This window comes from Gobio gobio (assembly GCF_949357685.1).
Source record: "Gobio gobio genome assembly, chromosome: 13".
Lineage (NCBI taxonomy): Eukaryota > Metazoa > Chordata > Actinopteri > Cypriniformes > Gobionidae > Gobio > Gobio gobio.
This window is the reverse complement of record NC_137106.1, coordinates 5394782-5419208: the sequence shown is the minus strand read 5'-3', so window position 1 is coordinate 5419208 and position 24427 is coordinate 5394782. Positions and strand designations below refer to the sequence as shown.

Below are 24427 nucleotides of genomic sequence, written 5' to 3'. Positions count from 1 at the left end.
TGAGCTCTAGCTTAACATTGCATGCAATCTACTCGTACAGTGTGAGTTGCTAACCTTGCTGACACAGATATCAGTTACCCGTCATGTGTAAAAGTGAATGTAAACAGGTGAGACAAAAAAAATAAAAAATAAGAGTCAAAAGATCAGTGTAAATCATAGACTGTAAAAAATATGGATGTGGTGTCCGTGACGTCACCCATAGGATTCTGAAGAGCAGTTTTGAAGCGTAAAGTAGGGTCGAGCTGACCTTTGAGGCATCATTGCGCGTCACTCCGGGATAACAGAAAATGGGCAAAGAGGCGGACGTGGGCGGAGCTGAGGTGACGTGATGACTAACAGACAGCAGACAAACGACAATCCACCTGTCACTCAAAGTGGCCACGCCCTTAATTATGCAGAACTTTAAGGCTTTATATAATGTAAATGAATGAGTTATAAAAAATTCACCCCCCTCACAGTCATCATGAAGAGCAAAATTAGCTGTATAGACCAAAACCACAATTTGTCCCAGACTGTAAACGTGTTCTTCTGCTGTAAATTTGGGCGTTTTAACATGAGGCTCAACGAGATTCTGCTCTTTCTGGAGCCTGTCTCTAGTGGCCAGTTGACAAATTGCCATTTAAGTCACTTCTGTATTGGCTTCAAGAGAAACTGGGGGAGGTTGCCGCTTGGTGTAAACACAGCCTTTGTTGCTCTTAAACTAAAAACATATGCATTGTGTTAATTTACACAACGGCATTTTGTGGGCTTAAAAAAAGCAAACTTTACCAATGTCTGTGTAAACAACAAAAAACGTGAAATTGTGAAAACAAATGTCATGCACATTTCGTGTTTCTTGACAAAGTAACAGCGCCAACTCCTGGCCTGGCATGCATAATACAGCCTATTTAATCATTTTTTGCAGATCCTTGTGAACGGGGATCAGTTTAACATCATTGTCGTGTAAACATACCCTAAGGATCATATGCATACTCACACACTTTAGATGCATTCAACAACAGCTGTGGCTGGATGCAACCGATCGGCGAGAATTCAGTCGGGGAGGAACTAAAAACGGAAACTCAGACACTTTGTTTCCCGTAGTGAAGCTTGTGCGGTGTTCGCATACTTTGAAACATCTGTATTTGCCAAATATTGCACTTTCACTCCATCTGTGATAGAGATATGATTGTCATGCAATACTTTATGTACTGCTTAATACAGCATCTGTTTGTACAATGAAGTTCAATTTCAGCCTATACTATCAATGAAGTGGAGTATTTTAATCAGTGTTATTTTGATAAACATGACAATATAACATTGCGACTACATGAAAATCGGTTCTGTTATAAAAGATTTGCGAGCATTACTAGTGGAACTAAAAGGTGTCCGAATAAACAAAACACACGTGCTTGTCGTCATGCAGTGAATACAGCCAATCGTGGAACAGCTGTGAGAAATGATTTGCTTGCCAAATTCGTGAGCATCATGGGTAATGTTTTTCACCAGGAATTCTGCTGTAAAACACTAAAACTAGTGTAAACTGATGGTTTCAAACGCATATACCAGTTAACCTTGGAGCTTACAGTAGCAGTCTTTAACCCTCTCGAGTCGGCCGTCACGCCGGCGTGATTGTCTTGCTTTTTTTCTTATCAGTGCCAAAGAGACTCAAATAACGTTTTTTTATCATTGTTTTATCATTCAGGCAAGTGTTATACATCATTATAATCTGTTAAGTTTCTATTTTTTTTAGTACAGTCACTATAAAAACAAATTGTTGTGCTTTTTGCAAAATAAAGAAATCAAACATGATGCGCGATCTGCAGCCTCTCTGTCAAAGACGTTCATTCAGATAGTCTTCAAAAAATGACCTCTAGCTTAGTGAATACTTGTCTTACAAACATGAGACTTATGTCTAAAGAAACGCTGAAAGGTCAGGCTTTAAACACTGTAAACCAAATCAAAAACAAATATTCTGTGTTTATGTAATCCGTTTGAAAGCAGAACGTTGTTAGTCGTTCCTGAGCGGCTCATTATACACTAATGCGACCACGCCCACGAAGCACGCGCTCTATTGAGATTCAAATACTGAGGCAACGCCCACACACACATCAGCTCAAACAAACACATCGACAAACACATCGTGCACGAGGGCACACTGAAGCTTTCTTTGTTTAAATTAGCTCAAAATTTCTGTCAGATGTAAGTAATTAACTTGACAAACTATACATCATTTAAAAGATCTAAGACTCAAGCTTCCATTTTTTACCTCTCTTTTATTCTCAAACTCATATGGTGACCGTAATTTGTTAATATGTGTCAGGAGTTATGAATATGAAAACCGTCGGTACCTTCTAAAGATTGTAATACGAGCGCTCTAATTCATAAAAAACTCTTCATACTGGCAGCCGGAGGGCGCTCCGTGCACATGTAGTCCATATATAGCACACATGAAGAAGATACCATGTGACATTAACATAAACAGCTTCCAGAAATCGCTCGAACATGCAGATACCACGTTTGAAGATAAACACACAATCGCGACAATTAGGGATGGGCGATATGGACTTAAAAATTTATCCCGATATTTTCTAGTATTTATTGCGATAACGATATCAATGACGATAAATGTAGTATCATTCCCCATGTTTTTGGATACAAGTGAAAGCTGCATGCATTCTTGCGAGTTTCAGAAAAACAAACAATGATCTAAAGTAAAACGTACATGTCATCAAATAGGCTCCTATAATACATAAAAAAAATAAAAATATATATATATATTATATTTATTTACTTATTTAATTGATTATTTTTTTATGTAAAATTCCACACCAGGCTTTTCAGAAATGGAAAAGTTGCAGATAGCATTGTTATGGCCTAAATTAATACATGATTGATTAACTTTTTCTTTTTCTTTAACATTCTCTTTCTAACATTTTTCAATGTACATTTATGAAATGCACTGTCTGTAAATCTGCTTTGAAACAATGTGTATGTTGTGAAAAGCGCTATACAAATAAATTTGAATTTAATTTAATTGAATATAATTGTCTTCTGTAAAAGTGCAGGTAATGTTTAAATAGTGCAACTGTGTTAAAAAACATCACACAATACAAACAATAATAATTTTGAAATCAATGACAAGTTTTACATGTAAACCGATTCTGTATTTATTCATACATGGTGCAAACAGTGGTAAAAATAGCAGAAACAGCAAAAGTAATTATCCCAAAAATGTCTTCAGATTACAAAAAAGTTGAAAATAATGATTTAATGATAGAACTTCAGTAATTTGAGTTGATAAGATAATAATACCACAAATTCTTCTACTAATAAAAATAAACTGCACTAAAGAATAATGAGCTTCTGGGTTCATGAATATTAATCACGTTGTCAGCGCTCATTCAAACTGATTTGCTGAAATTAAAACAGGCACAGTAATAGGTGCACGCCAGCCAATGAGATTCCCGTTTGTGCATTTGTTTCTTCCTGTTCATGAAAGGCTGAATAATTCCAAATAAACGCCATTATTTTACAGGAAAATACAACAATGGATATTGTTTACATCAGGGTTTCCGCGGGGTCATAAAAAGTCATAAATTTAACAATAAGAATTTAAGGCCATAAAAAGTCATAAAAACGTCCGGATTTTCCATACAAGGTCATAAAAAACATTTAGCCACGTCTAAAATTGATATGCTCGTCCGTTAATTTGTTCTTCCATCAAACTGCGCTTGCGGCGGCTATGGCATTCATTTGTTTCGCCTGTTGTAGTTCTGTATGAGGAATCTGGGTGGTATCACACTGGTATCACAGCGTTCCAGAACTACAAGGTCCATGCGGCAGCATACAGACTTGTCGGAAGGACTTTCACAGAAACCCGCGCGAACTCCGAAAAAACTGTATCATACTGAGTCACTGCTTAGTTTAATTGAAATCATCCTGGCTATCACAATGGGAAAATGTACCTTTAATGATCTATGGCTCGAAGACGGTGCGTTTAGTAGCTGGCTCAAGCCAGGCCCGGTTCAACTGGGGTGCTAAGCACCCTCAAACGCAAGTAAAAGCACCCTCAGTTGATACTGTAATAATATTGGCGAAACAGATTTGGCAGATTTGCACATTTGTTTCCTCTGGAGAACGTCAAATGCATCTATTACATCGAGTGTTTGCAGCGGTGAGTATTGCAGCCAATGATTGCAATCACAGATATAGTTATTGATCTCTTGAAAGCGATCAGAATCTCACTGCTCAAAACCGCAGCGTTTTTAGGTTAACGTTATGCAGTTAATGCAGGCTCGCGTAATCTCTCATTAACAAGACACGATGTAGGTAAGATATTTATTGTTGACAACTTAATTTTTATAAAATCTTTGTGAGATCGCGATGAACTGACAAAGCAACAGCATTTTAGTGATCGTTACGATCTTTGCTTACTTTTGAGGCTACAGTCTGTAACATTCATTTAATAAAACTATTATTTCTAAGAGAACCGACGGCCAATCGCATGCAGCAAAGTTTAGGAAGAGACATCTAAATATAAATGCCACTCTGCTCGAGACAGAAATATCCTCCTGAGACCCAGAATAGAGGTTTTAATTATATTTTAGCGAATTTCTCTGACAACATGCACAGTTTTAAGTCTGGATATTCTTATGAAATATGAGACATTCTTATGAAAATATTATTACAATTCTTTTTACAATTACATATTGTCCCAAAACACATGAATATACAAATTATATTCAGTGTATACTGTAGATGCATTGCATAGAATGGGAATGGCATATGGCCATGTTTACACACATATTGCATAGTAAAATGGTATATCAAATTATTATTTTATATCTTTCATAACATTGAGAATCATCTTTATACAAAGTTTGGATAAAAAAAGCTTGAAGCATAAAAATTGACTGGTGAATGAAAAAAAAAATCCCATTGTTTTTGTCTATTCATGTCTTTTCATTTTCTCAATAAATAGTTCTGGTGTCCTCTACAGAGCAGAGGATATAGCATATAACATAAGATTTTTTTTTTTAATGGCCTAAAAAAAATCTAAATTCACAAAAACTTTTTTTCTGGTTTTCAGGAAGATGATGAGTTAAAATACTATTAACGCATTAAAGCAATGGAAAGGCAGACTAATAGATTAATATACAATTTGAAGCAAAATATTTGTGAAATTCCAATTATTGGTAAAAGTGAATAGTAAATAAATAATCCTACATTTCTCACTGTACACTGCTGTGGTGGAGCACATTTACTAGAGCACCCTCAGTAATTTCAGAAGCACCCTCAGTGATTTGATTCTGGAACTGGGCCTGGCTCAAGCCCGTCGCTAACAATCGGTATCAAGCCTATTGCACTCTGTGTAAGAAGACGTTGGAGCTGTCTAGTTTAGGCATAAAAGCCTTGAAGTCGCATTCAAAGTCGGAAAAGCATATCGTTGCTGTAAAAGGCCTGCAGCGGGTGCAGGCGATCCGTCAATGTTACAATTGATAAGTGTTCCTGTGTTCTTGATACTCAAGAAAAAGAAGGCGAAGGCTTCAGTTTCTTAATCTTAAGTATGAAATAATAGAATTACTCTTTAAATAATAAAACTTGTTACTTTCAATGAAAGTCAATAATAAAGACTTTTGAAAGGAATTTTAATGACTGAAGTTATTTATCGTAATTCGTGTAGGTCATAAATTTAAATCATAATGGTCATAAAAAGGTCATAAAAAGTCTTAAATTTGACTGATTAAACCCTGCAGAAACCCTGTTACATCTTGTACATCAATTCTGTGTGGTATAAGACTCTCTCGCTCTCTCTTTGAGTGTGTGTGAAACACTGAGCGCTCTCAGTCGCGCGCCTCACACTAGTGTTTAATGTGCGTCAAATGCACTGCGCATTCATTGAGATGAACTGAAATAGTATGCTTTACCGATCGATTGAGAAAGAGTGAATCTCTTAAGTGCTCAGCGAGTGAAAATACATCTGTATGTACAGGTTCAGATTGCCCTCAGGTAGCCCCTCGTTTAGCTATGAACTCTTCCGCCATAGTTGTTTTCGCTCTGCACGTGAGATGCGGATTCAGTGCCGCCGCTCCCATTGCGCGGCGCTTAGGGCACAGAGTGCTGCTGTTGGGCACCACAAGAAAATTTTCTCTCCAACCCCCATTCAGCTATACAAAGTGACGAACGCAGCCACCGTGGCCATCATAAAGTAATAACGCTTTAAGCATCAAGAGACGGCCAGCAGTGGCACGGTGCGGATGGGTCGCGCTATCAACTAGGCTTTATCGTTATCGCGGGAAGACAAATTCTTATCGTGGGGAGAATTTTTACCGGTATATCGCAAACGATAAGATATCGCCCATCCCTAGCGACAATATGCGGCTTATCTGTGTTATTTATACCATGTTGGGTGTTTTCATAATAGATTATATTTATAATGCAATGCTACTCAAGCTTTTATAATTATGCAGAATATTGTAAAATATATTTTCGGTCTGATTTTTTGATCCAAAGCCAAATGAGATCACAAAAGGTTTAAAACATTTGACTTGTGATATAAAGTTTGGAGTAAAAACATGATTTTAATCTCATTAGCTAATTAGGGTTTTTTTTATAAATTGGTGTAAATCATGAATTATAGTTTAATAAATCATAAATTGTGGCAGAGAATATAGATTGTTTTAAGTCATCTTGTCTACCTTTATGAAGCAACTCTGCATTGTGCCATAGCAGAATTTCCCCTTGGGGACAATAAAGCTAACTAACTAAGCAAAAACTCACGTCATTTTGATTTTCCACCCAGAAAATGTTCACTTATCTAGTAAATTAATCTTGATTTAAGAAATGTAAATATCTGGACTAGAAACAAGAAAAAAAGCGCTTTTTTGCAGTGTAGTCAAATCTTTTGATAATTTAAAATATAATAGGCCTTTGTTGATTACATTCCAAATAAAAAAAAACAAAAAAAATTGCTCTGTTGCTGTGTCATAGGCCTACCTGAAGCTCATTCATTATGCAGCTCATTAAATGCGAGTCCTTTGTTATCTCAGGTGTTATCTCTTTAGATATCACGCCTCCTCACATATTGGCTTTGTGAAGAGAAACTGCCTTAATTTTAAATCAGTGTATTATGTGAATGAGTAGGCTTTGATTCTCACATAAGTATAAACAAGAAACTCCATGGAAATACAAGATGGCATCAAAAGTCTTGGGAACATATCTATTGTGTGTTCTGAGGCCTTATTTTAATTTTTTTTTTTTTTTCAAAATTGGTGCATAAACATTTCTCTCAAAAATACAAGCATTTACATACATGTTGCACACATTAAGGTAGCCCAGTTTGTGCTGAATACCGTGTAACTATACTTTTGCCATTAATGTGTTTATAAGCAACTGAAAAAAACAAAAGTCAGAGCATGTCAACTTCTAAAGGGCCCCAAAAGAGCTCAGACTCCAGAGGGTTAAAAGGTTCATAATTTAAGATTCCCTATGAAAAAAAAAAAAAATCTCTTAACTTCTGGAACCCTATGGTTTTATGCTATATGGGACTTGCAAAAATACAGTAGCACTATCAGGTTCAGCACAGTGGCAGAATGAGGCACTTTTTCCAAGTCAAAAGCAGTTAAACCAGACATGAAGGATTGATTTCAGTTTTATTGAGAAACTTTCTTTTGCCCTTGAACCATTATGGGACCAAGTGTGGCCTTGCCTTCCCACTGAACGCCTAGAGAGAAGAGAGCCAGGTTAGAGCACTTAAAACACCAAAAGCAACCTTAAGAGCAAGTTACTCACTTCCATAGGGAGAAGCAGCAATTCCACCATCAGGACCACATGTCGAGTCACAGCAACCACAAACTTGGTCATTTCCATCAGCAGCAAACCACCTGCAACAAGACAGACACAGAACCTTCAACATGAGTAAAGTCAGCTTTAAAATAAAGTGCAACGTACCCATTGGCGAAGGAACAGGATTTGCGCTGAGTGTCACTGGGTGCAGAAGCAATAGTTGCCTTCAGAACACATGTTATGTAGATCTACAAGGGATGACAGACAAGTCAGAAAACCAAAGCAGATGGGAAGAGAAGTCAAATTAACTCTTGTGGTACATACAGAAGGACTGTAGCTCTCCTGGAACATGAATGCCTCCAGCTGGAACTGGATCTTGTCAACCTGGGACCGAGGCATGAAGCGGGAGCTGGAAGCTGTAGCCTTGGCATCCACAAAGCACCTGATGATAGTCACCACAAAGCAACTCATGAAAGTTAACTACAGAGAATCATGGGTAAGGTCTAGTTGGTAAACATTAATGACAAAGGTTAAAAAGAGCAACCAAAACATCCTATAGCATCAAGGGCCATGACCTTACCCATGATTCTCAATGAAGGAATATCTTGGAAGGGAGTTCACGTCAGGCACTTGAGTGGCCACACAGCTGTCCACAAACACACGCAGAGGCACATGATTGTACTGCTTCACGGATGCCTCGATGTTAATGCCACCCAGGAAATAGGAGTATGAAGGCCTCTGATAGGACCAATCGTCTACAAAAGAAAAGGGAACAGTTTAGGCACAGCCACAAGCACAAGGTTAAAGGATTATTTTTATTAAATAAAAAAAATCTGTACCAACCCAACATGAGCTTCAGGGAGAACATCAAGACTTCTTCACCAACCTTTGTTGAGGCATAAGGGACCCATGTTGGCCTCAAGGCATCACTGCTTACATTGTGTAGCCTGTGGTTCATGAAAGTACCCATTAAATGGTCTCCCAGTTGCACAAGCAGCATTTAAAGTCATAGAGACCACTTACCTTTGATAGTGGCATTGAACACCAACAATTGCACCATCGGCCCGGGTAATCGGAGTACCTGCAAGAGCCTCAGGGGTGTAGGTAAGAGAGAAGGTGTAGACAAGCTCATCCTCGTTCATCTGCAAAAGATTGTTGTTACCAAGAGGGTCAGCCCAAAGACTTTAGATATACAAAGACAGTGCACTCATATTGCAATATGGTGGAATGACTCCTAAAGAGCATAGATCACTACATAAGCGCAGCTTTCATTAGAAGCTCCTCTGTAGCCATAGACAATGTTTTGGAGACATGCACTTAGGACTGAACATGCACATTGGCTGTTCCAGGGTAAAAACTAGCTTTAACACTATTGAGCACAAGAGCTATCATTCTTGTTTCTCAAGCACCATTCATTTATGGTATAATGCCCATCAGATGTTGGACTGAAGTGTTATTTAAAGGGAAGTAGTTTGAAAATTTAGGATTTCCCTTATTCAAATAGAGATTTTCTTGGTTGTCATTTGCAGTGCCAGGGCAGTTAAGTGAACAGACTTTCCTCAAAAGAAATTGACTACCATCTGCCACAAAAAAAAAAAAAAAACTCATTAAGATTTAGGAGTTCTTACCATCTGCACGCTGTTGCAGTCCTGTAATTCATACTCAAAGATGAGCACCCTAGACTGAGAGTCCTGACCAACAACAGGACATCCACCTAAAGAAAGACCAGTTGGCTGGATCAACTGACCATTACTAAACAAGTCCTGCTGGACTTCTACAAGAACACGGTTCTCTCCACATTGAACAGCTACGCTGCTGGGAGTCACGGGCTGCCTCAACTGGAAGTCCACCGCCAACTCGCTCTGCACCTCGGGAACGACGGGATACCACCAATCCAAAGGCTTCACTGGACCCTGCAACAGCTGCTTCTCCTGAAGGCCAAAAGGCTCCTGTGCAAGGCCTCTGGAGGCAGAACCCAAAGGACTCTGAAATGGAGAAGCCGCTTGCAAAGGGTTCCAGAGCCCTGGGGGAGAAAGGGCAGGACTTCTGGAAGCTGGATCTAATTTTGGCCCCATGCTTCTTGGACTTTGACTGTACCTCAAACTTCCCCATGCATCAGGCAGATCAAACACAACAATCACAGCCACCACTAACACACCTTTTAGAAGCTCCATCCTAGCAAACTTTGACACAAATGCCACAACACACACACCAGTGCTTGGCTTTGCCATTTTGTACAGCCCTGAATGAAGGTGGCTCCTCCCCTTTTAGTTTAATTGATTACCTTTGATTCTCCTCTGGACCTGTAGAGTTTATGCATCTCTGGGACCCACAGCTCTGCACAATTTGTATGGCTGCGTTTATACTGGCACAAAAACAAAACAAAAACACAGATTTTTTACTCACATCTGACACAGATCTAAATGTGTTGCCCACGTGTAAACACAAAAATATTTTTTTTTGCATCCATTCTATGCCACTCCCAAATGTGGTTTTAAATCAGATACATATCCAATATCTGGACATCTGACCTTCGTCTAAATACGAATATCCGATTTCCATTGGAATTCCAAGCCACCACAAGGCCAGAGTCACACATTTAGCCACAAAGATGGCTTTTTATGTCGTATTATGAAGCAGATGTGCCTGTATGAGCTTGCATTAAAACTACTGTTATTATCTGGTCTATCCGTTCTGTCAGATTTTGAGCTGCAAACATCCATGACAGATTTTAACTTATCCACGCTGGAAAATAATCATGGCCACTCAACGTGAATTATAAAATAATTTTAGTACGGCCATTCAAATTACGAGGGTTAACCATGTTGCATAGTAAAGCGATCACCAACAGAATCATTTTGGGTGGAGAATAATGCAAACAGGTATCAGTTACCAGTCGTGTGTAAAAGTGAATGTAAACAGGTGGGACGAAAAAAAGAAAAAAAATATGATCAAAAGATCAGTGTAAACGCAGCCTTTGTCTTTCTTCAACTAAAACCAAATGTATTGTGTTAATTTACACAACGGCATTTAGTGGTCTTAAAAACGCAAACTTTACCATTGTCTGTGTAAACATCAAAAATGTGAAATTGTGAAAAAAGATGTCATGTGCTTTTTGTGTTTGCTGGGTGTTTCTTGACAAAGTAACAGCGCCAACTACTGGCCTGGCATGTATAATACAGCCCATTTAGTCAATTTTATGCAGATCCGTTTTTTTATTCGCTTTGATACTATTTTCACAAGTAAGGTGTACATTTTCAAACCTTTTAGTACACAAATCCAAACTGATCACACACCTAGTCATTCTTTCAAAACCTGATCTCATGCTTTCATTCAATTGCACATATTTTCAGTCCACATAATCATTGTTTCAAACACATGATTATTATAATATGTAATGAGAACATTTGGTTTAATCACTGAAACACAACAGTGTGATAATCTTTCAGTTTAGTACTTTTAACAATCAGTTTATCCAACAGCAAACAATGCAAGATACAAGTTTCAAATCTCCCTATTGCTGAATTATCTACAGTAACACAGGCTACATATGCCTCATTAGAAAATACACTTACATTACCTTACTTATGTAATGAGTCCATAATGTTTGTAATAGTATTCAGTGAGTTATCAAAAGGTGTGATAAAGTTATAACAGCCATGAGGTTCTGTGCTATAACAGAGTTTGATGCCAATAAATGATCTCACTGTACCATATGACTGAATCTACTGTAGTTGAGCTTTATAAGGGTGAGTTACAGTAATGTGACAGTCTCTACCATGGTACTGTACTCTAATGTAAAATGCTATATTTGATACCATCTGTCTCCCTTCTTCTGATTTCTGATCAGTCTGATGTTACTCCGTCATTGACTATTTCCACTCCCTTATGCTCTATTCTGCTCTATTCACAAATTGCAAATATTTTGTCCCCATAATGTAGATTGTCTATATAATCAATATCTATAGAAATCTATTGGTGTACCACATTATTAATTGATTACCCATTAAGATCAGTTGGATTAAATAACAGACAAATGTATTAAAATGAACGAAAATAGACACAAATCAAAAGTTTGATAGTAAGACCTTTATGAAAGGCAGTTACTGTGAATGAAACATTTATAAAGATGAAACACTTATTTTGTGTAGTGAAAAGTATACGTTGTGGTGTTGTGTATTGTACAAACACAATTGAAAATATGCTGAAATGTTTGAAAAAAAAAGTGCACTTTTGATGATCTGTTGAGATATCCATAGTGCTTCCCATAGTGACGCTTGTGCTGTGGTTGCATACTTTATCACAGAGGGAGTGAAATAAATGCAATACTTGTCAAATACATGAATGTTTCAGAGACATGATTGACATGCAATCCTTTATGTACTGCTTAATACAGCATGTTTGTACAATAAAATTTAAAGTAAACCTATACCATCAAGTGAGGGTCTTTTTTTTTAATCAGTATTATTTTGATAAACCTGACACATTACATGAAAATAGGTTCTGTTATAAAAGATTTGTGAGCATTAGTGGAACTAAAGGCATCCAAACAAACAAAAAACACATGTGGTGAATCCGGGCAATCGTGGAACAGCTGTGTCGTCAGAGCTTGTGCAGCTGCACAGAATGCATCAGTCAGCTGCTCTCGAATCGTTAGCGGCACTTTGATGGCATAAGCGCGGTCTCAAGTCAGACTATTTCTAACCGGAATGCACTGCTTAAAGTCAGCCGCCAATCGGTCAGTGCGTCGCTGCATGAAGTCAAACAAGCCTTTTGAGAGCACAGGAATATGACATGGAAACCAACTCAATTACATCTGCAGTGCTTCATGGGACAAGGTGTTCCCGGTAGAGGTTTTGGAATGATTTGCTTGCCAAATTCTTGAGCATCATGGGTAATGTTTTCCGCCAGGAAGTCTGCTGTTAAACATTAAAACTAATGTAAACTGATGGTTTCAAGAGCATATACCAGTTAACCTTAGAGTAGCAGTCTTTGAATAGTTTATAAGCAGAGGTGGCCAGTAACTAAGTACATTTACTTGAGTACTGTACTTAAGTACACTTTTTGAGTATCTATACTTTCCTTGCAAAATATTTTTCTTGGAAACTTATGACTTTTACTTCACTACATTTGAAAGACAAATATCATACTTTTTACTCCACTACATTTCTATCAAGGCCCTCGAAGTAAAAAGTCGGAGCCGCTTTGAAAGTCAGTGGATGATTTTTTTGTTTTTTTGTACAGACAGCCTATCAGTAATTACTCTCGTAGGATCACATGAAGTTCAATGATTTCCAAGTATTTTTTGAACACTAATCAATTGATGGCAAAATAGAAGGCGGCAGTTCACAGACGCAGTGCACGCAACCATGGTTATACTTAAAAGTTAAAATTAAGAGCAGACGTGGATGAGTGCGAAAAAGTGCTACGACACGAAAGTGCACACATAAAGCTGCCTCTCAGATGCCAGACCACAAGTACTGAATTTTAGTTCTACTAATTCTACTAAAATCTTACAGACTAAAACAATTCAGATGCTTAAAATGTTATAGCCAAAAGACTGACTAAAACTAAATCAAAATTTGCTGTCAAAATTAACATTGCTATAAAATATGGTTGGTCAAATGATTTTTATAGATTTACCCGCCAAGTTGCTACATAGCCTTGTGGATACAGCGCTAACGCATAGGTAATGTTCAACAATGATGTTAGTTAGCATGCAAAAACGTAGTTGGGCTAAAAATGTTAACTGAATTCTTTCAGAAATGTTTTTTACATAATCCTATCAAATAAACACAATGTAGACACCTCTCTTTTCTAGTATGATTTTGACTGATTGATGATTAAGAGCTTTGTAACTTTTAAACAAGTATTTAAATGAGTTCAAGGTATGCTAGCATGTTGGATGGAGCCTGACTGGCTTAAACCACCATGATGGAACAGCGTGCATTCATACAACAATAATAAAATAATTCGATTACTTTTGATACTTAAAGCAGCACTAGGTAGGTTTTTCTCTCGTGGTCCCCCTACAGTTGGGAAACAGTATTGTCCTCTACTACTGTCGTAAACTCTGTCATGATGCATCACACGTGCATTTGTTGACATGATAGCCCTGAACACTGCCGGAGTTCACATTCAGGTGTTCTGCTTGCGTCGCGTGTGAAATGTCTTCATCCCAGGTACAGTGGCATATGTTTCAGCATGTCATGAATATAATTTAATGGGTTTTATTTTTTTTCAAACGCCAAATGATCGCGATGCTCACGTTTACAAGCCAGCGTCATTATAGTAGCCTAGTCTATTGGCTACCGTTTTACGGAATCTATATGATACTTCAATTCAATGTTTGAGTGGTAGGTAATAACCATATATCGTCAATATTATATCAATCTACCATTGATGAATTCTGAAATTTCTAAAAATCGATTTGCATTATAGCTTGAGGCAAGACAAATAAACAAATATCACAGACATGTTAGGTATCCTAAAATGATCTTGTACGTCTTATGTATTTACTTGCAAGAATGTAGCCCCTCCTCCTTCAGCTCACGCCAACGAGCAAACACTGGCCCAATGTTGATCCTCATCCTGCCTTTAAGCCGATCACTTTCTCGTTTCCTCTTTTTGCTTTCCTCCGACAACCTTTGCTTTCTTATTTTTCTGTGCTGCGTCGGCCATGACTATAACATCCAGCAGACATACGATAGTTGGGCTCAGGCTCGCACGTCCGAATTTAAGGAAGTGGGGGGGTGGTGGTGGAAGTGACATATATGCTGTAAAGCAGTCGCATTTTGTAGTTCTTTTTGTTCTCGGGTTACTACCTGAAACCCAAAATTTAAAAGTACGATTAAAAACTATACAGACCCCGTCAGGCTACGTGTCATTCAACCTATTGCAAGTTGATGTATCACCACTAGAGTATTGAAAATATATTATGATGGTTGAAAATTTACCTACTGCTGCTGTAAGTAATTTTAAAAGTAATTAAGTAATTTCTTTTACTCAAGTAAAAATTTCTTTACAGTTTTCACTTGAAATGGAGTAATATTTAACCAATAGTACTTTTACTCAAGTAATGGAGTTGTGTACTTTGTCCACCTCTGTTTATAAGTTAACAATTCCTTATGGAGGATATGTTCTTATCCTCTGGAACCCCATGGTTTTATGTTAAATAGGACTTGCAAAGGTACAGTAGGACTATCAGGTTCACAGTGGCAGAATGAGGCACCTTTTCCAAGACAAGGAAAAATGACAAGTCAGATACAAGCAAGGATTGATGGCAGTTTTATTGAGAAACTTTTTGCCCTTGAACCATTAAGGGACCAAGTGTGGCCTTGCCTTCCCACTGAACACCTAGAGAGAAGAGCCAAGTTAGAGCACTTAACGTCAAAAGCAACCTTAGAGTAAAAGTTACTCACCTCCATAGGGAGAAGCAGCAATTCCTCCATCAGGACCACATGTTGAGTCACAGCAACCACAAACTTGGTCATTTACATCAGCAGCAAACCACCTGCAACAATACAAAGCGCTTTCAACATGAGTAAAGTCAACTTTAAAATAAAGTGCAACTTACCCATTGGCAAAGGAACAGGATTTGCGCTGAGCGTCACTGGGTGCAGAAGCAATAGTTGCTTTCAGAACACATGTTATGTAGATCTACAAGGGATGACAGACATGTCAGAAAGCCAAAGCAGATGGGAAGAGAAGTCAAATTAACTCATTATATTCATAGTACATACAGAAGGACTGTAGCTCTCCTGGAACATGAAGGCCTCCAGCTGGAACTGTATCCAGGTCAACCTGGGACCGAGGCATGAAGCGGGAGCTGGAAGCTGTAGACTTGGCATCCACAAAGCACCTGATGACAGTCACCACAAAGAGCAACTCATGAATGTTAACTACAGAGAATCATGGGTAAGGTCTAGTTGGTTGACATTAAATGACAAAGGTTAAAACAGTCTTATAGCATCAAGGGCCATGACCTTACCCATGATTCTCAATGAAGGAATATCTTGGAAGGGAGTTCACATCAGGCACTTGAGTGGCCACACAGCTGTCCACAAACACACGCAGAGGCACATGATTGTACTGCTTCACGGATGCCTCGATGTTAATAACACCACCCAGGAAATAGGAGTATGAAGGCCTCTGGTAGGACCAATCATCTACAAAAGAAAAGGGAACAATTTAGGCACAGCCACAAGCACAAGGTTAAAGGATTATTTTTATTAAAAAAAAAAAATCTGTACCAACCCAACATGAGCTTCAGGGAGAACATCAAGACTTCTTCACCAACCTTGGTTGAGGCATAAGGGACCCATGTTGGCCTCAAGGCATCACTGCTTACATTGTGTAGCCTGTGGTTCATGAAAGTACCCATTAAATGGTCTCCCAGTTGCACAAGAAGCAGTGAAAGTCACAGAGATAACTTACCTTTGATAGTGGCATTGAACGCCAACAATTGCCCCATCGGCCCGTGTAATCGGAGTACCTGCAAGAGCCTCAGGGGTGTAGGTAAGAGAGTAGGTGTAGACAAGCTCATCCTCGTTCATCTGCAAAAGAGAGTGTTGTTACCAAGAGGGTCATCCCAAAGACTTTAGATATATAAAGACAGTGCACTCATATTGCAATAGGGTGGAATGACTCCTAAAGAGCATAGATCACTACATAAGCGCAGCTTTCATTAGAAGCTCCTCTGTAGCCATAGACAATGTTTTGGAGACATGCACTTAGGACTGAACATGCACATTGGCTGTTCCAGGGTAAAAACTAGCTTTAACGCTATTGAGCACAAGAGCTATCATTCTTGTTTCTCAAGCACCATTCATTTATGGTATAATGCCTATCAGATGTTGGAATGAAGTGTTATTTAAAGCCAAGTAGTTTGAAAATTTAGGATTTCCCTTATTCAAATAGAGATTTTCTTGGTTGTCATTTGCAATGCCAGGGCAGTTAAGTGAACAGACTTTCCTCAAAAGAAATTGACTACCATCTGCCACAAAAAAAAAAAAAACCCATTAAGATTTAGGAGTTCTTACCATCTGCACGCTGTTGCAGTCCTGTAATTCATACTCAAAGATGAGCACTCTAGACTGAGAGTCCTGACCAACAACAGGACATCCACCTAAAGAAAGACCAGTTGGCTGGATCAACTGACCATTGCTAAACAAGTCCTGCTGGACTTCTACAAGAACCCGGTTCTCTCCGCATTGAACCGCTACGCTGCTGGGAGTCACGGGTTGCCTCAACTGGAAGTCCACCGCCAACTCGCTCTGCACCTCGGGAACGACGGGATACCACCAATCCAAAGGCTTCACTGGACCCTGCAACAGCTGCTTCTCCTGAAGGCCAAAAGGCTCCTGTGCAAGGCCTCTGGAGGCAGGACCCAAAGGACTCTGAAATGAAGAAGCCACTTGCAAAGGGTTCCAGTGCCCTGGGGGAGAAAGGGCAGGACTTCTGGAAGCTGGATCTAATTTTGGCCCCATGCTTCTTGGACTTTGACTGTACCTCAAACTTCCCCATGCATCAGGCAGATCAAACACAACCATCACAGCCACCACTAACACACCTTTTAGAAGCTCCATCCTAGCAAACTTTGACACAAATGCCACAACACACACCAGTGCTTGGCTTTGCCATTTTGTACAGCCCTGAATGAAGGTGGCTCCTCCTCTTTTAGTTTAATTGATTACCTTTGATTCTCCTCTGGACCTGTAGAGTTTATACATCTGTGGGACCCACAGCTCTGCACATTTTGTATGGCTGCGTTTACACTGGCACAAATAAATCGGGGCCCGTATTTATCAAGCATCTGAGAATTACTCACAAGAACACTGCAAAGAATTGACTTAAGAGTAAAAAAATTCTTGCCTCAAAGCTGCGCTTCAAAGTTAGTTATCAAGCATTTCAGTCATACTTTTAAGTGAAGTGTAGGACTAAATCTTAAGTGTCAGTCTTAGAGATGATTCACAACACTTTGCTGTGCCACAAACAGGATTTTGGATGATGTCAAAGGCATGAACCAATCACTGAATAGATGTCCTTATCCAAGAATATTCTCAGATAAATTCATATTGAATGGTGAAATTCCAAAGAGGAGTTTACATTCAACACACATTTGACAATAAAGAACTTTCAAGACAATACATTATAATATACACATTTGAAATGAAAGATAAACACGTTTTCCACCATGTCTGAATAAAAAACATTTAAACTGGTGTGCTGTTAACTGACCTGCCTATATATAGCCTAGATTTTTTTATATATAATCAGCCACCATGGATTCCAAAAGAAAACCAAACTGGCGGGAGGAAGAAGCGCTACTTCTTGCTGAATTAGTTGAACAGCGGAAACGTTATAAAAGGCAAGTTCAGCCCAACATTAATCAGCGCTGACAAAGATGATGCCTGCTCTGCCGAAACGATACCGTTTGATTAACTGCTCATTTTCAAACATTTCAAAAACATTCTTCCTCTACTAAACAGATTTGCGCACGTCTCCGTCTCCTCAGTGCCATCACAAACACCTACTGGCAACTCCTAACCACTTGAGAGACCTCTCGAGCTGTCTTAAATAACTGGGAGAGTAAGAAGCTTGATAAATACGGGCCCTGATTTTTTACTCACATCTGACACAGACTGAATTTTAGTACGGCCATTCAAATCACGAGGGTCAACCATGTTGCATAGTAAAGCAATGACCAACAGAATCATTTTGGGCGGAGATTAAAGCTGGACATACATTGTGCGATTTTAGTACGATTTCGAGCCCAATTTCTGATGAATTTATGGCATGTCATAAATTCTTGTCGCCCCTCGTGCGAGTATCGCACAGCTGAAGCAGAGCTACGAACTGATTGCCCTATTTCCCCTCACTGTGCCTGTGCAAAAGCAGAAATTTAACCATTTAATCTTAAATGCAGCAAGAAAGACAAAGAAAAGAGGGAGATCTTTAAGTTCTGTAGGCAGCTATCAAATAGCAGCAATTTAGCAAACTGTATTTGTCAATGCTAGTTCCCTTGCAAACAAATCAATAATTCTAAATAACTTTTATACACACAACGACTTGGATTTTTTAACTTATTGTTGAAACATGGATGAACGCTGTTGATTTCACCCCTATGATGGAAGCAACTCCAGCTGACTGTGACTTTTTTACCTCTCCTAGAAACTCTGGGGGGGGGGGGGACCCTTGCTTTGCAACATTCCTTGCAAATGTTAAGGGAAAGCCTGACAAAATACCAAACAGCTGTGAAATATTATAGAGCATGTTACTTGTCTGATATGATTGCTAAAACCCACCACGTGAGCTGTTTGCTGTTATAAATAGACTGATCTGTCCAAGTACAAAGCCAGGCTTAACTTTATCATCAGTAACGTGAGAGTTATTTTCAACGTTTTTTGTTGAGAAAATTCATGGTATAACCTCTTAACCGGATTGAGGACGCATTCGCCCTCAAGCTTTATTTGTTTAAATTAGCTTAAATGACTGTCAGATGTAAGTAATTACCATGACAATCTATACATCATTTAAAAGATCTAAGACTCAAGCTTCCATTTTTTACCTCTGTTTTATTCTCAAAGTCTTATAGTGACAGTAATTTGTTAATATGTGTCAGGAGTTATGAATATGAAAACCGCGTCGGTACCGCTTGATTGTAATATGAGCCTCAGCTGCTTTCATTCATAAAAAAACTCCTCTATTCTCTTCACGAAGACTTGCGACAAATCAACATCCCTCAGGGCTTTTAGTTCAAAAGTGTGCAGATGAGGAGAAATATTGATAGATTCTCATATGTCTGTGTCAAATTTCTAAACAGAGGAGTATTTTTTATTCAATACTTCCTCAAAATGCGCAGATGTAGCCTATTCATGTGCGATGGAGACACTTATGTGTTGTTTTCAATTCATACTGGCAGCCGGAGGGCGCTCTGTGGACATGTAGTCCATATATGGTACTGACAGATGAAGACGATACCATGTGCCATAATAGAAGTCCATAATAAAAGCTTCCTGAGATCGCTAAAGATGCAAATAGAGACATTTGAAGATAATAAACACACAATCGCGACGATGTATGGTTTGTCCGTGTTCTTTATACCTTGTTGGGTATATTCATAATAGATTATATTTATAATGCAATGCTACTCGACATAGCTTTTATCATATGCAGAATATTGTAAAAGGATATATTTTCTGTCAGATTTTTTGATCCGAAGCCAAATGAGACCACAGAAGGTTATTTAAAACATCCCACTAGTGATATAAAGTAAATTTGGAGAACAAACATGGTTTTAATCTTTATTGTATTTTGATTGTGCGCTAAGCTAACATGCTAGCTTGCCAATGCACCTGCCACCTGGGCAAACACGTTATTTGTATTAATAATTCTGAATAGACTGAAATGAAAAACCAACTGAAATGTTTCTATTGTCATCAACGGCATTTGAGGCACTTTAGAAGGTGAAGTGAGAAGTTTGATCATAAATGAGGTTTGAATAGAACAGTTTGAATAGAGAGTCGTCAGTGATTACAATGAAGACAAAAGATTAATTTAATAAGAGCCATAACCTGGCCAGAGAGGTGTGAAAGTGTTCTGGGGAGACTGAAACTGAATGGGCAGTTTGCACCTCAAAACAATAGAGACAATAAACTGAATGGTAGCTCAGAAGAGATGGCAATAAACATCAGCTAACATTTTAGAGAAATCTCAAAAAATCATATGACATGATCTTGAAAAACATTTAATAAAATTCAGAGTTTTAGACTTCTCTTCAAATTTGAAATATAACATGGTCAGACATGTGGCTTCAGCTGTAGTGCACTTCTAGATTGCTAAAATGCCAACTTCAAATTTATTTTCATAGAGATATTTCATACAAATATATTTCTAATAACTTTACAAAACTTAAGCTTATAGCTATTTTTGATTATGAAAAATTATAATTTTGAATTTACAGTAAACTGCCAAGTGTCTGCTTTCAAATGATGCCATACTTATGATTTAAGTGCAAAGGAATCATTAACTATAACGTTTTAGTCTGATTATGCCATTTCTTAGGATTTTTTCAAAAACGGGGGTGAAGGCTAACAGGATAAGAGCAAGTGTTCATCCATGATTGATAACCGTGCTAACGGATTTAACCGAGATGTATTCTTTTAGTCAGTTTGAACTGGTGTCAGTTTCAGAGATTAGAAATGTCACTCCACTTAAAGCCATAATTTTGTCCCTCAGATGCACTGTCCATTCTTAAGGAATGTGCTAATATATAGTCAGCCCAAGTATTTTTAACAGTAGTCTACAGAATGGCATTGTACCAGTTTGCCTTAAGCAAGCTATTGTGCCCAATCTCAAAACCAAATCTGGACCCATGATAAATAAAACTCTAGCGACCAATTTCAAATTTACCTGTCCTGTCTAAGGTACTTGAAAAAGATGTGCTTACACAAATAGCCACTTTCTTAACAAAGAATAATATTTAACACATTTCAATCTGGTTTTAAGGGTGGGCACAGTACGGAATTTGCACTTTTAAGGGTTGTTAATGATATTTTTTTAATTAGAGATGCAGGTAATCATGCAGCATTAGATTAGTCAGAAGCCTGACACCATTGACCACCAGATCCTTTTCAGTCTTTAAAAAGGTTCATAATTTCTCCCATGGAGAAAATGAAGTTCTTAACTTCTGGAACCCTATGGTTATGCTGTAAGGGACTCGCTAAAGTACAGTAGGACTATCAGGTTCACCACAGTGGCAGAACGAGGTACTTTTTCCAAGTCAAAAGCAGTTAAACCAGACATGAAGGATTGATGCCAGTTTTATTGAGAAACTTTCTTTTGCCCTTGAACCATTACAGGACCAAGTGTGGCCTTGCCTTCCCACTGAATGCCTAGAGAGAAGAGCCAGGTTAGAGCACAAAACACCAAAATAATCCTTAAAGCAAGAGCTACCAACCTCCATAGGGAGAAGCAGCAATTCCACCATCAGGGCCACATGTTGAGTCACAGCAACCACAAACTTGGTCATTTCCATCAGCAGCAAACCACCTGCAACAAGACAGACACAGAACCTTCAATATGAGCAAGTCAGCTTTAAAATAAAGTGCAACGTACCCATTGGCAAAGGAACAGGATTTGCGCTGAGCATCACTGGGTGTAGAAGCAATAGTTGCCTTCAGAACACATGTTATGTAGATCTACAAGGGATGACAGACATGTCAGAAAACGAAAGCAGATGGGAAGAGAATTCGAATTAACTCATGATATCCGTAGTACATACAGAAGGACTGGTGCTCTCCTGGAACATGAAGGCCTCCAGCTGGAACTGGATCTTGTCAATCTGGGACCGAGGCATGAAGCGGGAGCTGGAAGCTGTAGCCTTGGCATCCACAAAGCACCTGACGACAAATTCACCACAAGGAGTAAACCATAAAAAAATGTCAACTATGAGAATCATGGGTAAGGTCTAGTTGGTTGACATTAAGGATAAAGGTTAAAGAGCAACCAAAACAGTCCTATAGCATCAAGGGCCATGACCTTACCCATGATTCTCAATGAAGGAATATCTTGGAAGGGAGTTCACATCAGGTACTTGAGTGGCCACACAGCCGTCCACAAACACACGCAGAGGAACATGATTGTACTGCTTCACGGATGCCTCAATGTTAATAATGCCACCCAGGAAATAGGAGTATGAAGGCCTCTGATAGGTCCAATCGTCTACAAAAAAGAAGGGGACAATTTAGGCACAGCCACAAGCAGAAGGTTAAAGGATTATTAAAAGAATAAAAATAAAAACCTGTACCAACCCAGCATGAGCTTCAGGGAGAACATCAAGACTTCTTCACCAACCTTGGTTGAGGCATAAGGGACCCATGTTGGCCTCAAGGCATCACTGCTTACATTGTGTAGCCTGTGGTTCATGAAAGTCCCCATTAAATGGTCTCCCAGTTGCACAAGCATTGAAAGTCACAGAGACCATTTACCTTTGATAGTGGCATTGAACACCAACAATTGCACCATCGGCCCGGGTAATCGGAGTACCAGCAAGAGCCTCAGGGGTGTAGGTAAGAGAGAAGGTGTAGACAAGCTCATCCTCATTCATCTGTAAGAGATAGAATTTGTTAAAACAAGAGGGTTCCTCACGAAGACTGGGTGAAATATCCCTTTAAGAAAAATTTATGCCAGCTGCCCTGGCAGTGCAAATACAGACCCTGTGAAGGGACACTCCTTGAAGAGGACTTTGGATATCCTCAAATACTACACAAGATTTAGGGGTTCTTACCATCTGCACGCTGTTGCAGTCCTGTAATTCATACTCAAAGATGAGCACTCTAGACTGAGAGTCCTGACCAACAACAGGACATCCACCTAAAGACAGACCAGTTGGCTGGATCAACTGACCATTACTAAACAAGTCCTGCTGGACTTCTACAAGAACCCGGTTCTCTCCGCATTCAACCGCTACGCTGCTGGGAGTCACGGGCTGCCTCAACTGGAAGTCCACCGCCAACTCGCTCTGCACCTCGGGAACGACGGGATACCACCAATCTAAAGGCTTCACTGGACCCTGCAACAACTGCTTCTCCTGAAGTCCAAAAGGCTCCTGTGCAAGGCCTCTGGAGGCAGGACCCAAAGGACTCTGAAATGGAGAAGCCACTTGCAAAGGATTCCAGAGCATTGGAGCAGAAAGGGCAGGACTTCTGGAACCTGGATCTAATTTTGGCCCCATGCTTCTTGGACTCTGACTGTACCTCAAACTTCCCCATGCATCAGGCAGCTCAAAGACAACAAGCACAGCCACAACTAACACACCTTTCAGAAGCTCCATCCTAGCAAACTTTGACACAAATGCCACAACACAAACCAGTGCTTGGGTTTGCCATTTTGTACAGCTCTGAATGAAGGTGGCTCCTCCCCTTTTAGTTTAATTGATTACCTTTGATTCTCCTCTGGACCTGTAGAGTTTATATGCATCTCTGGGACCCACAAGTCTGCACTATTTGTATGTCTCTCTTAAGCTGGGCATACAATGTGATTTCTATGCGATTTCAGCAAGGTTACCTACTCACACTGTACGAGTAGATCGTATGCGATGTAAAGCCAAAGCTCACGGTTTATGTGCACACACTGTGCGATCGTCGAGCGCGACTTGTCTGCTCACACTGTACGAGTTAAATATAATATAATAGAGAGATAGCCTATCAAATGCATCAGCTATCAATATCAAGAGCATTTACAATTTATGTAGGCCTATATAAATGAACATTATTTTTAGGGTAGGCCTACTTTTATTATTAAATTGATATTACATTTATTGCCCCGCGCTAATTTTATAACATCAATGCATAACTGATACTCTGCAAAATAAAATAATAGATAGATTAGCTTTAATACTCCTCATTATTTAAATAAATTTGCCCTATTAAACAAGGAATTATAGGCCTATAATTAAAATGATTATCAGTCTAAAATATTTCATAACACTGCAATAATATCAGAAAGTAAGAGCAGCTTTTTTTCAAAAACAACTTGTTTAACACGAAATGGGCCTATACTTCTCTTCTAATTTGTTTCACAATATGGGCCACAAGAGAAATATTAAGAATATAAATTAAGACAGTAATAGGCATATCAGCATATTTTAAAGAAGATG

The 24427-nt window shown here is 38.9% G+C and overlaps 4 protein-coding genes across 4 annotated transcripts in view; 1 reads left to right on the top strand and 3 right to left on the bottom strand.

Moving 5' to 3' along the window:
• Positions 1-24427, top strand: part of LOC307135895 (uncharacterized protein) — a 78861-nt gene that overhangs the window by 30360 nt on the left and 24074 nt on the right. The window lies entirely within an intron of this gene.
• LOC307136692 (zona pellucida sperm-binding protein 3-like) lies at positions 7619-15218 on the bottom strand (the record flags this gene model as incomplete). Its single annotated transcript, XM_079833939.1, has 9 exons — positions 7619-7705; positions 7774-7865; positions 7933-8015; positions 8092-8209; positions 8348-8522; positions 8611-8714; positions 8791-8909; positions 10052-10132; positions 15189-15218. 9 exons carry the CDS (start codon positions 15216-15218, stop codon positions 7635-7637), a joined length of 873 nt encoding a protein of 290 aa, XP_079690065.1. The 3' UTR covers positions 7619-7634.
• On the bottom strand, positions 15478-18452 carry LOC307136691 (zona pellucida sperm-binding protein 3-like; the record flags this gene model as incomplete). The annotated part of the gene is made up of 5 exons (XM_079833938.1): positions 15478-15628; positions 15758-15935; positions 16024-16127; positions 16204-16322; positions 18399-18452. The coding sequence occupies 5 exons, from the start codon at positions 18450-18452 to the stop codon at positions 15478-15480; spliced, it is 606 nt and encodes a 201-aa protein (XP_079690064.1).
• Positions 18634-23602, bottom strand: LOC307136690 (zona pellucida sperm-binding protein 3-like; the record flags this gene model as incomplete). Its single annotated transcript, XM_079833937.1, has 8 exons — positions 18634-18652; positions 21886-21968; positions 22052-22169; positions 22314-22491; positions 22581-22684; positions 22758-22876; positions 23057-23390; positions 23526-23602. 8 exons carry the CDS (start codon positions 23600-23602, stop codon positions 18634-18636), a joined length of 1032 nt encoding a protein of 343 aa, XP_079690063.1.